The 13877-nt window shown below is 38.1% G+C and overlaps 1 protein-coding gene across 2 annotated transcripts in view; it reads right to left on the bottom strand.

Moving 5' to 3' along the window:
- Positions 1 to 13877, bottom strand: part of DIAPH2 (diaphanous related formin 2) — a 5354951-nt gene that overhangs the window by 471190 nt on the left and 4869884 nt on the right. Inside the window, exon 27 of one of the 2 annotated variants that reach the window (XM_044057628.1) lies at positions 6548 to 6598. The exons of the other annotated variant lie outside the window; for it this stretch is intronic. Within the exon in view, the coding sequence (XP_043913563.1) occupies positions 6548 to 6598 (51 nt within the window). The remainder of the gene's footprint in view (positions 1 to 6547; positions 6599 to 13877) is intronic. 2 annotated transcript variants of the gene reach the window in all.

Genomic DNA, 13877 nt, shown 5'->3' with positions numbered 1-13877 from the left:
AGCTATAATTTGGATTGCAGTCTTACCTAGTGTTAGTTGCACCTGGAGAATTTCAGATGCATTGTGTTGGGCAACTAGCCTGGTGTTGTGAATATCCTTGGTGAATATGGACACTCCTCCACCTTTAGTGTTTTGGTCCTGGTTTGGTGGCCGAAAAGTGTAGCAAGAGTTGTAGCCTGGTATTGCAGGGGTGCTCTCTGGAGCCTTGAACCAAGTCTCAGTTACTGCACAGATATAGATGTTCTCCATTTTTAGGAGTGCCTCGAAAGGGTGCATTTTGAGGTTTAGACTTCTAGCATTGAGTAGCATTACCTTCAGATTTTGCATGCTTGTACCTGTTACGGTGGTGGTTTTGTCCTTTGAACTTTGCCTAAAAAAGGCACTATAGGGGTGGCAAGTGCCTTAGCCAGTAACCTGAATCCCAGTGGTGACAGGTGCAGACCATCTCTGGCAAAGTATCATGGTCTGTCGATCATGTCGTCCTAGGCAGACATATACTGGATCCCCTTTGAATGACACCAGAAGCTTAGCCAATTGTTGAAGTCAATCATTTTGTCTTATACTGTGGTATTATTCTGGGCAAAGGCAGGATGCTACTCAGGGCTAGGGTCATACCTGCCTGGGCCACGTGATCCGAGAGCTCTTCCATGTCTCTTTTCATGCAGTCCAAGGAGGTACGTCTCAAGTCATTCACTCCAACATGGACAATGACAGAGTCATATTTGTATTTGTTGTGGAGTGACTTGAGTGCATGCGTTATGTGGCGGATCCTGGGACCCGACAGGCAGCTGACTGTAATTTTCTCCTTGTTCAGCTTGGTGAGTGGGAAATCAGTGTGCCCGATTATAGAGACACCTAGGACTAAAGTGTTGGGTACGTGAGTTGTGGTTGTGCTTCACCAACTCCAAACACAGACTTGCAGTTAATACAGCTATAAAGAGAGACATGACCCTGGCTTACTACCCCAGTGCTGACAGCCCTCATCAGGGTACGGGTGGGAGCACTTATGTACAGGGGATGGTTTAGTCGAGCCTTGCAGTAATGCTTTACTCACATCAACCACTAAGCAATAGGTTTAAGGGATACATAGAAACCAATTAACAGCTGGCTAAACGGCAGCCTCAGTTATCATCTTTCACCCTGATGTGAACCAATATGCTTATAGCTTGTGAAGGATTGATGGTTGGTAGGCAGAGGGGGATAAAAAGGACTTAAAAAGTACATGACTGCCAGTCTTTGGGACTCCAGATAGAGCTGGTTATCTGCCTGGAAAACAAATGTCTGGACATCTCTTGGTAACAGAAATATCTCCATGATCAGCTTTTCTGTTTCGCAGTATGTGGGTTTTAGCAATCTGTGTATAATGCAACATCATGTGTTACTGTGAGTTATTCTGTACTCCAATCTAGTGTCTTAAACTCACTGCTTCTAGAATTATAGCATTTAATTACTTTCTTTAGTTAACCAGGTAAGTGGACTGATCCCAAAAGACTATCTTTAGCTAGACCCAGTAGAGCAATTAATGCTCTCAATCTTTGTTGCATTACAAATTAGTATTGTGTAGATTTATCCACCTCTCAGACTTCACATTTCTCAAAGGATTCTCCCTGTACTTTGTCTAAGGTGGCAAAAGTCTGACAAACCTTGTGTTCATCTTCAAAGTAGCCCTACGCTCTGTCACATATAAAATAATTAATTAGACACTCTTACCCTAAGGGCTCCTAACATCTACTTTCGGACATTTTCCTCTTTGTAAAGCTGCTTATTTTTTCACCATTTCAAGGAATACCTATCTTGTGGCAAAAATGAAATCTACTTAACAGATTTTTACCTCAAATCTGATCAGCAGATGTATACTTAATGGGAGCCGTTTATAATCTCGAAATACAGAAATGTCGAATTTCAGTATCTCGAGACTATAAATCCGAATGTTTAAATTAGTGAAAGTTCGTAATCATTAATTCGAATATCTTGAATTCGCGGTTATGGCCTTACGCTATGTGATGTCCGGAATTGTGTGTTTATGGTGTGCAGTGCCATGTGTGGATCTAGGTGTTTTATCAGGTGAGTGAGTGTTTTGTAAGGGAGTTGAGTGGGGGTTAGAGTGTGTTTGAGTGTGCTGATATGTTTGATGTGTGTGTGAGGGACTGGAGAATGTGCGTGTGTGAGTTTGCTTTTGTTTCCTGTTTGTGTGATCTCAGAGTTAGTATATATAAGTGTGTGGGGGGGGTGCAGGGGGGCCTGCCCCCCTGCTTGTGTGTGTATGAGTTGTGTATGTGTGTAGTTTATGTTTGTTTATGTTGTGATGTGGGTGTTGTGGTGTATGTATGGTGTAGTGCATGCTACTACTTGTTCGGTGTTTTGAATTTCGCTGTTTTGGGATTGGGTTTTGTAGTTTCAAAATACTGAAATTCAATGTTTCAGTATTTCGAGATTATGAGGTGAATCCATACTTAATATATGTGTTATTATCCACCCAATCCTACTGCCAAACCAGCATGAAATTACTGCTGTCTGACACCCTGAAAAAATAACTGATATCTGCAGAATGAGAGGGGAGTTGGAAACACAAGCAATATTTATTTGTGTGTGTTAATTTTTGTAACTGTGCAGAGTAGCTGCAGTGGTACAGTGGTAGCGTTGTTGCCACACAGCAAGAGGTTCTCCTGTTTGATTCTCGGCTGGAGTGCCTTCTGTGTGGAGTCTGCATGTCCTCTCCGCAGTCGAGTGGCCTCCAAAAGACATGTGTGAATGGGTGTGCCTTTGCTGAAGGTTGGGCGTCGGGCTGGCAACTCGGCACCATAAAAATCTACTGCCAATCATTAGCAGACCGGAGTTCTGCTGTGGTGACCCCTAACCGGGAAAAGCCAAAAAGACAAACAACAACAACTGTGCAGAGGCCCACACACTTAAAAAAAAAAATCTAAGAGATATAATGATGATTAATGTAAACGTGGGAGGTATATGAGATCTGCACCCATTAACTCTGTTCTCACCAAAGCACCCTTAACTACTGCACTATACTGACCTCTTTAGCAACTGTATTAATAGGAAGCACTTAAATGGAAGGAACACTGAACTGGTGGACACCATGGTGAATACCTTGCCATACAGAAAAGAGTAAAGGTCAATGTTAAGAAGGCTTAGGGCTGACACTGACTACACAAAGAATGAAGGGCAGGGGTGAGGAATAAAGTGCCAGGATATAAAGAGGAAGGGTTGGCTCTCTCGTACCACTTACTACTAAAACAAAGTATGTAATTTAGAGGACTGTCAATACAACTATGGGTAGAAAAGAATACATGCATCTATTACACCTTTTTAATATTTTTTTGAGCTTTTTTAATGTGGGAAATTTAATAAACAGAAATTGGAACAAAGGCACAATTGTAAGTATCACTTTATTACAGTAGTTCTCAGCTGCGGTACCCTCTATACAGAGTATTTATGTCCTACCCGTGCCTGGTGAAGTTTTTAGCAAATGTTATGGTTTCTTCCCATATCTTAAACACATGCCACAGGTGGGTTGCCATTCCTGTAAATTATTGAGGTGTGTGCATGTAGTGGGTTTGTGTACATTTATCAGTCCTGTGACAGACTGACATCCAATCCAAGATTCCTGTCTCATTCTTATTCCCACCAAGTACCAGGGCAGGCCTGGGTTCCCCTGCGACCCTGAAGTGGTTAAAGTGCACAATTATGTAATCAATAAATGAACATTAATAAAATATTCGATAGTAGATAATCACTGTAAAATGTGTATCTTTTATACATTACTACAAAATATGAAGGCTGTTAAGCCAAGACAGTTACACTGTAACAAAACTTGTTTTCAAGTACAAACTGAGAGCTGAAGTGGGTTAAGTAACTTGATGTTTGTGTCTTTTGGCTTTTTCCTGGTTTGGGGGCACCACAGCGGAACTCCGGTCCGCTAATGATTGGTAGTGGATTTTTATGTACCGGGTTACCAGCCCTGACGCACAACCTTCAACGAAGGTATGCCCCATTCATGTATGCCTCCACACAGAAGACGCTCTAGCTGAGAATCGAATGGGACAACATCTTGCTGAGGTGACAATGCTACCGCAGCACCACCGGCTGCAAAATATGAAAACAGGAATCTGAGAGTCAAAGCTAGGTAGAAATGCTATAATTCCATCCCAGAAGTGATACGCAGCACTGCCGTCAATACAAAACCATGTTGCAGTCAGAATTTAAAAAAAAAGTTTTAACAAATGTATACATGTAAATTGTTTAATGCCATATGAACCCTCACACTGAATGTTTCCTTGCCATGGTTACATTGTAACCACACTCTTATTTCAAACACAGGGATAGATGTTTTGCTACACTGTTTTCCTCATCCTGTTGATGACTGATGACAGTAATGACAGGTGTTTCTTCAGAAAATGTGCAAGTCTAAACTTGCAAATACAAAAACCTAAGTGGTGACTGACGTTAGAGCTCCCTGGGGAAAGTACAGCACACTTGTTACGGACGCATGATAAACAAGATGCTAACATCATTTTGACATATAATGTTGCTGGATGCTAACATTTAATGCTGAAAATAATTAATTTTACTACATATAATAATCATTTTTCTCACCTAAGTTTGCCAGTCAATGTATTTTATGTAGCAACACATTAGATATGCAGCCATACTAAGATATGCATTGACTATACAGTAAATTATCTGTATATATGTGTTATTTATGCTGTCTATGGATATCTCTATCACAGATTTTTCTCCTATGCCTGCTACATTTTTCTTTTTTAGCATATTCTCTTTTTAGCTTGCATTTACTAAGCTTATTTATATCTCTGAGCATACTGTAATTGCCATTTTTTTATTTCTGCATTGAATACTATTATTAATTGACATTTTCTTTTAATTTGTGTCATATCTTGTTATTAAGACTGATAAATTCTTTTATGACTGGAGTTTTATTCTACAGGCTTCTGCTGAAAAAGAGTCTTGCATAGCCCAAACATAAGTGTGTATGTGTGCATATTTGTATATATATATATATATATATATATATATATATATATATATATATATATATATCCCCCAAAATGTGTGTATAAACAGTTTAAGCAACACAATATTAAGAGATAAGTACCACCAAAAAATAACATACTAAACCATTTGCAACCACTAAGAACTCTGTGGATGCAAGAGATATTTGCAAAAAAAAGCACAGTTAACAAGATAAGGTGTGCTGTAAAGGGAAGCTTTAACTTAACAAAGCACACGTTTCAGTGTTTCAATTCAGAAACCACAATCACTTAAGTAGTTTAGAAATGGTTATATCATTTGTAAACTTTGTAAAAAAAAAAAAGCTAATTAGACTGCATTACACCGACTTAAAGTTTTAAAAAGCCAGTTTACTGACACACTAGCCAAGGCAAGGCAGCAAGGAATGTGGCCTGGAGGTACCACTCCTGCTTTCTCAGCATCTCAGCAGTTTTCCATGGAACATATTGTAGTAGAACTCATTTCTACAATCACAGTCAGCTTAATGGGTGTGTAGGTCTGAATCAATTTTTTTTTGTAAATCGACCAGTCCTGCTTCCTGAACCCAGGCATTGGACAGTGGTCACTTAGTGCACACTGTTTATCTCAGTTTGGCCCATCCATTTGACATTGCCCCCATGATGGTATTGTTGAAAAACTAGAAAAGCAATGTAACCCCCTACGTCGTCCACCGTGCTACAAAGCGACTGTATGAAAGAGTGTGAAACTTGCTGATAACCTCTCTGAATGTAAAGTTTTTACCTAATGGGTACCACAGGGATCAGTGCTGAAACCTCTCCTATTTGGCATTTATTTTCTTGTGAAGCTATTAAAAATGATTCAAGGTAAATAAATAAACAAGAAAAATTGTTGCATTACATAGCTTCTAAAACCGCATGGTCAATAGAACTAACTTGTGTCAATTTAAAAAAAAAAAAAAGCTAAACTATTTTCTGTGAATTACTATTCTTTTTAAAGTCATTAGAGATGTTTCTGGAGACAGAGCAAGGAGCATGAGTCTGGAATAGACAGACTGAAAAAGGACAATGAACATACCAGAAAGGGGTTAATTTTAAATAGAACTATTTAGCATCATGTAAAAACTAGAGAACATGTAACAAATAACAGGCACAAAGCATGCTCGACAAAATCCTGTAGCACTGAAACATAGCAGTAATTTATCATAATGCAAGAGCATACATTCTTGAAAAAATACTTTATTTTATCAAATGCAGTGTGTGTGTGTGTGTGTGTGTGTGTATGCACATGTGTGTGTCTGTCTGTCTGTACTGCTGTCTGCTGTGCTTCTGGCTTCCTGACTGAATCACTGAATCATTCTGAAAAAAGCATCAGCAACAGAAAACAGGATTCAAAAATTCAGTTGTGTTCAGAAAAAAATATATATATTTTAATTTAATTTGTCAATGTTTTTGCCCAGGTCTTCAGTTTACTGTAGCTTTGGGGGAATAGTCAGCCAACAAGTATAAACTAATTTACAGGATGCAGGAAAAACACAGATTTTTTTTACCCAAAGTAGGAACAGGCCATTCTAGCGTTTGGCTATCTGGGCTCTGGTCACCTGCAACAATGAATAAATCACACTGAAATTACTATACATAAAAAAAATTACACTACAAAAGTTAATGACTATGTCACACAAATGTGCAAAGACTTATATAAGGCTATAAAACTGCTGGTAACATTTTTTTTTTAAAAAACAGAACTTATTTTATTTTTCTCTAGCTATTAGAAATCCTTCTGGGGGATGCGTGATGGAGAAAACCGCCTGCTATTCACATATCTATTTCAGCAAATGTTGCCCAGTGATGACAGAGACATTTACTATCATTAACTCTATTGGCAAGTATCAATTTCATGATCCTTGTATGCTCATCATTAGCAGCAAAGTCATACTGGACTGTTACCTGATATTACAGCCATCAAGGAATGACTGCCAGCAAATGACCATTAGAGATGTCCATTCTGTCCCCAGTCATCCAATGAATAATGCACACAGTCAAATGTATGGAGAATACTAAAAAAACATTTTTCTTACCATTCTAATGTCTTGTAGTTGAACTACTGGAATAGCAAAGCAATGAATTTAGCACATTTTAAAAGTACAGCCTACTTAAATCTTTTGACTTTTACATTAGACTCTTTTCATTTCTGTTATATAATTTTTTCATCCACATAAACACATGGACAAAGTAACACAACCTTGCCAAACTTTGAATATATTTTAATTCCATTTGAGAAATCATAATGTTGTAAATGGAATGTAAAACCAGGATACAGAAACATACTGGTGTTACATCTGCTGCAGTCTGACTTCCAGAGATTAGCATATTTTCCACCTCTTCATATTAATTAACTAATTAAACAACTATGTGCTATTACTTGCAGATGAAATGTGCAACTTTAGATATATAGTGCAGGGAAGTTAATGTGCAATGTGTAAGTTAATAAATTGATACTGCACTCAGTATATGCCAAAACATTAAGTTTACCAGAAATAACCCAAGAACATGATTTTGCTCTTATATAAATATTTGGCTGTCAGGCAGACAAAACAGGGAGGAAGGAAAAAGTGACAGTACTCACACACGCTCATAAATATACCTACCTTAGTCATTTTAATGAGATTGCCTGGTTGCTTCGCTGTAAATATGTATTTATAAGGAATCTGATTTTTGTTTTGGTGCATGAGCCATAGTCAAACACTCTGCCAGTAATGTACTTCCCTATAAAATGAAATTAATCTGCAGTTCAATTGAAAAGAGCTGTGAATAAACCAGTCAACTTGAGAATTCTGGAAGAAGTCAAAAACAATGGTGGGACAAAGGTCACAGTTCAAAGACAATTTAATTGGTATTCTAATTCCCATCAACATGCATTTTCTGAAGGAGAAGCATGACATTCTAATTTTCTGGCATCTTCAACTGACTGTAATCCTCAGTGATTTATAAGAGAAACATTTTATGAGTGACAGCGCAGAATATAAGGTAAAATCAGGGACATTCTGAGAGTAATGGATATCACTACGAGTTTGTACACAAAGACGTGCCATTTTTACTTTCCTATGATAAATGCTTCCACAACTGACAGTAATTTTCACTGCTGTGTAACATTTAAAATCTACTGATTTTTAACTTTAATACACCCTGTACCCCTGCCAATGCCTACAACCTTATCTCTTGGAAATTAAGTAGCAAGTATACTCACATACACATGACGATCAAATGAGACAGAACTGTCCACATAAAATCATCATGCTCAACATCCCTACACCGATCCAATTACTCCCCTTCTCCTCCCCCAACCACCACTCATTCTCCCAACACCCCTACACCGATCCAATTACTCCCCTTATCCTCCCCCAACCACCACTCATTCTCCCAACACCCCTACACCGATCCAATTACTCCCCATCTCCTCCCCCAACCACCACTCATTCTCCCAACACCCCTACACCGATCCAATTACTCCCCTTCTCCTCGCCCAACTACCACTCATTCTCCACCTCCTTACATACAGATTCCACTGTGGTCTTCACCCCTCCTAAACATTGTAAGCTCTTCTAATAAAAGTTTTTATTTTACTTTCTATAGTCGATTTATTATACATTCTGTCTACATATGATAACTAATATTTGCAAATTCTTTGGACTGTTACTATTATGTCTACGAAACATTTTTACAGGACTGTGTTAACTGAAATAGAATTCATAACTATCAATAGTACTTTTTCTGTGACTACTGTTTGCATACCAAATTATATATGCTACATACAGTAAATAGTTACCATACATGCTGCATTGTGAATCAATTATGTAACCTAGCCTACAGTTTAAACACGGATACTTCTTTTCCTAGCTATCAGACTGACAGCTTGTTTGTCAGCCACTCTTTGGTACACAACACTATGCATCCATTTGAAAATCTCAACTTTGTTAAGGTCTGTCTGTGGTATTTTCATGGCTGAGCCTGAAATTTGTCCATTTGGATCGATGTTCTACCCTATTAACAACAAATGAAAGTAAAAATAAAATAAACAAATAAAATATGCTTCCACTACCATTTAGTAACCTTTCAGGAGATAGCTTGGAATCTTGAATGACACAGTGTATGGTCTCACTAATAAAGATACCACGTGTTGCTGGTCCACAGATGAGTGCTGTGCACACTGTGCTGGAGTGCCACCCTTTAGCAGTGCAGACAGTGGCTACCTACCCCTGAACTACGGTATTTGTATGTTGTACATTTAGCTATTTGTTCAAGGCGATTTTCCCAGAAGTATCCTTCTTAACTGCACATCAGTACTGTGGTACATAAGACTCCTCACTGAAGGTACACTAGAGTTTTTTAATTTCATAAATGACAAGCAGAACACAGACGTCAGCTAAACATCAGTTTGTAGTAGTCAGGAACTGCAAAGAAAAGCTTTATGTGTGTCTAATGTGTGTCTAATGCATGCTCAGTGGAACCAAGTGAAGACGTTTTTCAATGACATTTCTTTCACAAAATTCGACTAAGTGGGTTTCTGTGGCCCCTGTGATGTACTAAAATGGTATTAATGATGGGCACATGAATGTCCATCTTCTACATCCCCTCTACACATGCAAACACTCCTTTCAACTACACAGAAGTGAGTCAGTGCTCTTGATGCATGTATTTGGGGGGATTTCATTTAATTAATTTATCTGGGTAAGTCAGCTGGTCATCACAGACTCTTTTCAGTCATGACTCAGGACACAAAGTCAAGGGTCAATGTAATAAACAGATACTTTAGAGCTACCGATAAACTATCATATTTTCGGAAGGTGAGAGGAAAACAAGACTACCAACAGGAAACCCTTGAAACCATGAGGAAAAAAGCACACTCTATTGATCAGAACTGAACCTTGAACCCTGCAGCTGTGAATGAGCCAGAGATCTTAACAATCAATGTTAAAACTTTCCCAGCAACAAACACTAAGCATTCTGGTTGGGATCTTATGCCTAGAACAAGACGTCTGCCCTGGGTCTGAGACAATGCTACACTGAATGGTGAGTTGTGAATACTTCTTGCATCAGACTGCACCGCTGCTGTGCTAAGCCTTTGCAAACTATCACCAGTAACATGCAGCAGTAGAAGTCTGCAATTCACAACAGTGTCTGCTTTGTCTGGAATGTTCCTCAGTGTAGTGAAGCAAACAACATAACAAAAGTACTACACAAATTGGTAAGTCTTCCTCTGGTCTGGCAATAATTAGTTTCAAATAAAATAACAGTAGAGCCAGAGTCCAAGAAGTTTGCTAAAGATATAAGGTATATAAATAAGGAAGTTCATTTAGTGCTTTCTTCCATACACAAAAAGGACTTCACGCTGATATTTTAATTGAAGGTTTGGTTTTACTATAACACTACACGTGAATAATTAGAGTTGCCATACTCCTCTATCAAACTGTCAGTGATCAGAGTGAACACTCTTCCCTGTGTGACACCCCTCTACCACACCCCTGTCTCATTATTGCATGGATCACAGTTCCTATATCTATCTTCCATAGATATATATATATATATATATATATATATATATATATATATATATATATATAAACATATATATATATTTATGAAAGTGTGCATTCGTCTTCCTGTGAATTGTATACTCCTTGGACATGCAAACGATATACACAATTGAAGAACTCCATGTCATCAATTGCACTGGTGATGGGATGCATCCACCAACAGTATTCTGTAGGTTTTACTCCATGTAAGACCTCTTCCATCCCCTGGAGAGACCACCAATACATTTATCATACAGGCTATGCCTCTGCAGTGATTATCAGCATGGAAATATCATTTCATGAGTCCAGGCAGAAAGGCATAAAAAGTGTCTAAAGCATTGGTTTTACATACAGTTTTACATACAGCAGTGGCTACAATTGCTTCTGTTCTTGTACACTAAGGTACTCAAATGGCTCACACATTAGTATTTGGTAATTCCTAAATATAATCATTAGCACAATCTGAGTAAAGAAGTTCGACTTTTGTTCAGTCATTACACCTAAGAACCTACATTTAAGAAAGTGAAAACAGTGACAATCTTCTGAATCGTAAAAATTCCAGTAGCATATGAATATACAATGTCATGAAATACTGAAAATTCATCATAGAGAAACCCAAATGGCGGAAAAAAAGGGAGACTCAATAAAAACATTGAAAGACCCATAAGACTGAACGACACAGCATTGAATACTTCTATCCCAATAAAAAAGCCATGTATCAATAAATCCAAATTACAAAAATGAGATCTTACAAAAATAAGTGTTAGGGAAAGAGTTTTTAGTAATCGAATGTGCATCTGTAGGGTTAAGCACATGAGTAAGGTAGGCATGGGGGCTAACAGTTCCACTACGCATGAACAAAGGACACAGAACATAGACAATACAAAACATGCACTACACTGACTCTGTCCCCTTACGTATCCTTTACACTAACCCTAACCTGCGAACACTTGCATGTTCACAACTGCTACAGCACAGTCTTGCATGTCTTCACAACCACCACTTTTTCATTCAAATATTAATTTTGCTGAACACTTCTTCTTACCTATACTATAAACAACTAAATTCAACCATATGTGAGTCACACAAATGTCCTTTTAACCAGATTTTTCCTCTTAAGTAATTGCTCATTTTCTAATGAATTTGGTACATCTTTGCCACTTAATATTTCTCTGTTTGCAGAGCTCGGAACACTTTTCAGATCATATAGTTGGCTTAGTATACTTAATTGTGCTTTCTCTCTTTTTAACATCCAGAAAAAAATCTTTCTACCAAATGTGCATTCTGTCACCAGAGTTATATATATAAAGGTGTTTAGATCTGGCCTGCTATTAATTTACTTGTATGTTAACCAGTTAACTGATCCTCAAAACCCCTTCAGCACTGTCACAATCATAGTATTTCTAGAAGGCGGATGCCAAGTCAAGATATAATTATTTTCAAAGGTACATTAACTGTTTGCCTTAATATCTCAGCAAAAATCCAGATGTCCACAAACAGTGAAGCTTTCAGCACTAACTTTGAGGCTAGTAAGAGGGGAGGATTGAACCCGTATGTGCAACAACCAGAGTAATGGAGGCTTAGGGCTTCCCATCGCCACATGCAAAAATGGTTGTTTGCTATTTTTTTGTTTTTTACTTTACTGTTTAATTTTTGTTTTTACAATGTCAGTGAGATATAATTTCAGTAATGTATGTTTAGTTTTGCTATTGTGGTCAATGAGTTTGTGCTCTCTGAGAACTGACATGAATCCTAAAATTAGATAACTTACCAAAGAAGAGCTAGTTAGATTAATTTCCTTTAAAAGGTCATAACTTAAGTCTTTGATGGCATCTTGAATGGTACTGTGATGACCGTGCTCTGGCCCAGCAATCAAAGAGCCTCAATCCTCAACACTAACACCAGGGAGGTCGTCTCCTAGAAGACGAAAGGATAACTAATACACACAGTAAAATACAATTTCCCTTAAGTGCACACAGAGATCACAGTCAATCTGGGGCTGGTTTCTCCCTTGCTCACCAGGTCCCCAATAAGACTCCCCATTGGCACAGCTATAGGGTCCAGGTCCCAGCCTAACTGGGCAAGCTAAAACCTCCAGTACCCTCTCTGTCCAACCAGTGCTTCATGTCCCTGCCCAAGTAGCTGACACAACACACACACACTTTGAGATAAGTATTTATACACTTTACAGACACTCCTGGGAAAGGCTGACACAGATTCTCCAGCTGTGACCCTTTACCCAGACTATACGGTAGTAATTACTGCCACCACCCAGTTAATAATATCAGCTACTAAAAGGCCCTTAAAAGGGGTCCAATTATTACTGTGCAATATTAATATCCAATGGTAATGTGACTATACAGTGTAAGGCTTCTTGGAAGGGCTTAGACAGTCAACTCTATAAATATATAATGTACTCTAAAGCATATTTCATCTCTACACAAACCAGCCACAGGTAGAAGGTTTTAAAAATATTTAATAATAAATAATTAAAACACAAGACAAATCTACTACACCACAGAGATATCTAAGAGTTCACAGATCACACAGAAACATAAAATAATACAGTAGGACAGGTCTGGTTTCAAAGACAAATACCTAATTAATCTTTACTAGTTTTAACTATTCCTACAAGATATCACAGTGCTAAAATCTTACATGTGAGCATAACCAGAGTGCTGATAAGTTAGATGTCCAGATCAAATTGCATCAGGTCTCTTGTGAGAAATAGTATTTAAACATTACTAACAAACATGTCTCTAAGGCCCTCCCAAAATTACATAATTTTTGACACTTTGGTTTTCCCAGTATTCATATTGCATCATCTTAACACCTGGTCTGAGTTCTCAGGCCACAAACTGCATTATTTAGCAATCTAACACCTCCTCAGAAACTTACAGCGCTACAAGACATTTCACATGTATATGCTAACAGAACCTAAAGCAATAAAAGCACCTTCCACATCTAAATTCTAGTCATAAACTTTAGCCTTAAAACAATGGGCATGAAATCTTCATCCAGCCGCCCTCGGGCCGAATTCTAACATGAAAGGATACAACATGCTTCACTGGGCCAGTAGAGTGCAATGTTGTCACATATTTTGCAGTTCCACATTTCACAGTGTTTTCCTACATTTAAAAACACAAGCCTGTATTTTACATTTATTTATACAGTTGATAGAATTATATATTAAATTCTATTTGACTAGGCTGGCAGTCTTCACCCTTCTCTCCCCAGTTGTCACAGGTACTGTTACTTAATAAAAGATACAAAGGATGTAAACAGATCAGTCAATGGTATATCTGTC

Source organism: Protopterus annectens, chromosome 15.part0 (assembly GCF_019279795.1).
Source record: "Protopterus annectens isolate FY-2018-M chromosome 15.part0, PAN1.0, whole genome shotgun sequence".
Classification (NCBI taxonomy): domain Eukaryota; kingdom Metazoa; phylum Chordata; order Ceratodontiformes; family Protopteridae; genus Protopterus; species Protopterus annectens.
This window is presented reverse-complemented; position numbering and strand designations above follow the sequence as displayed.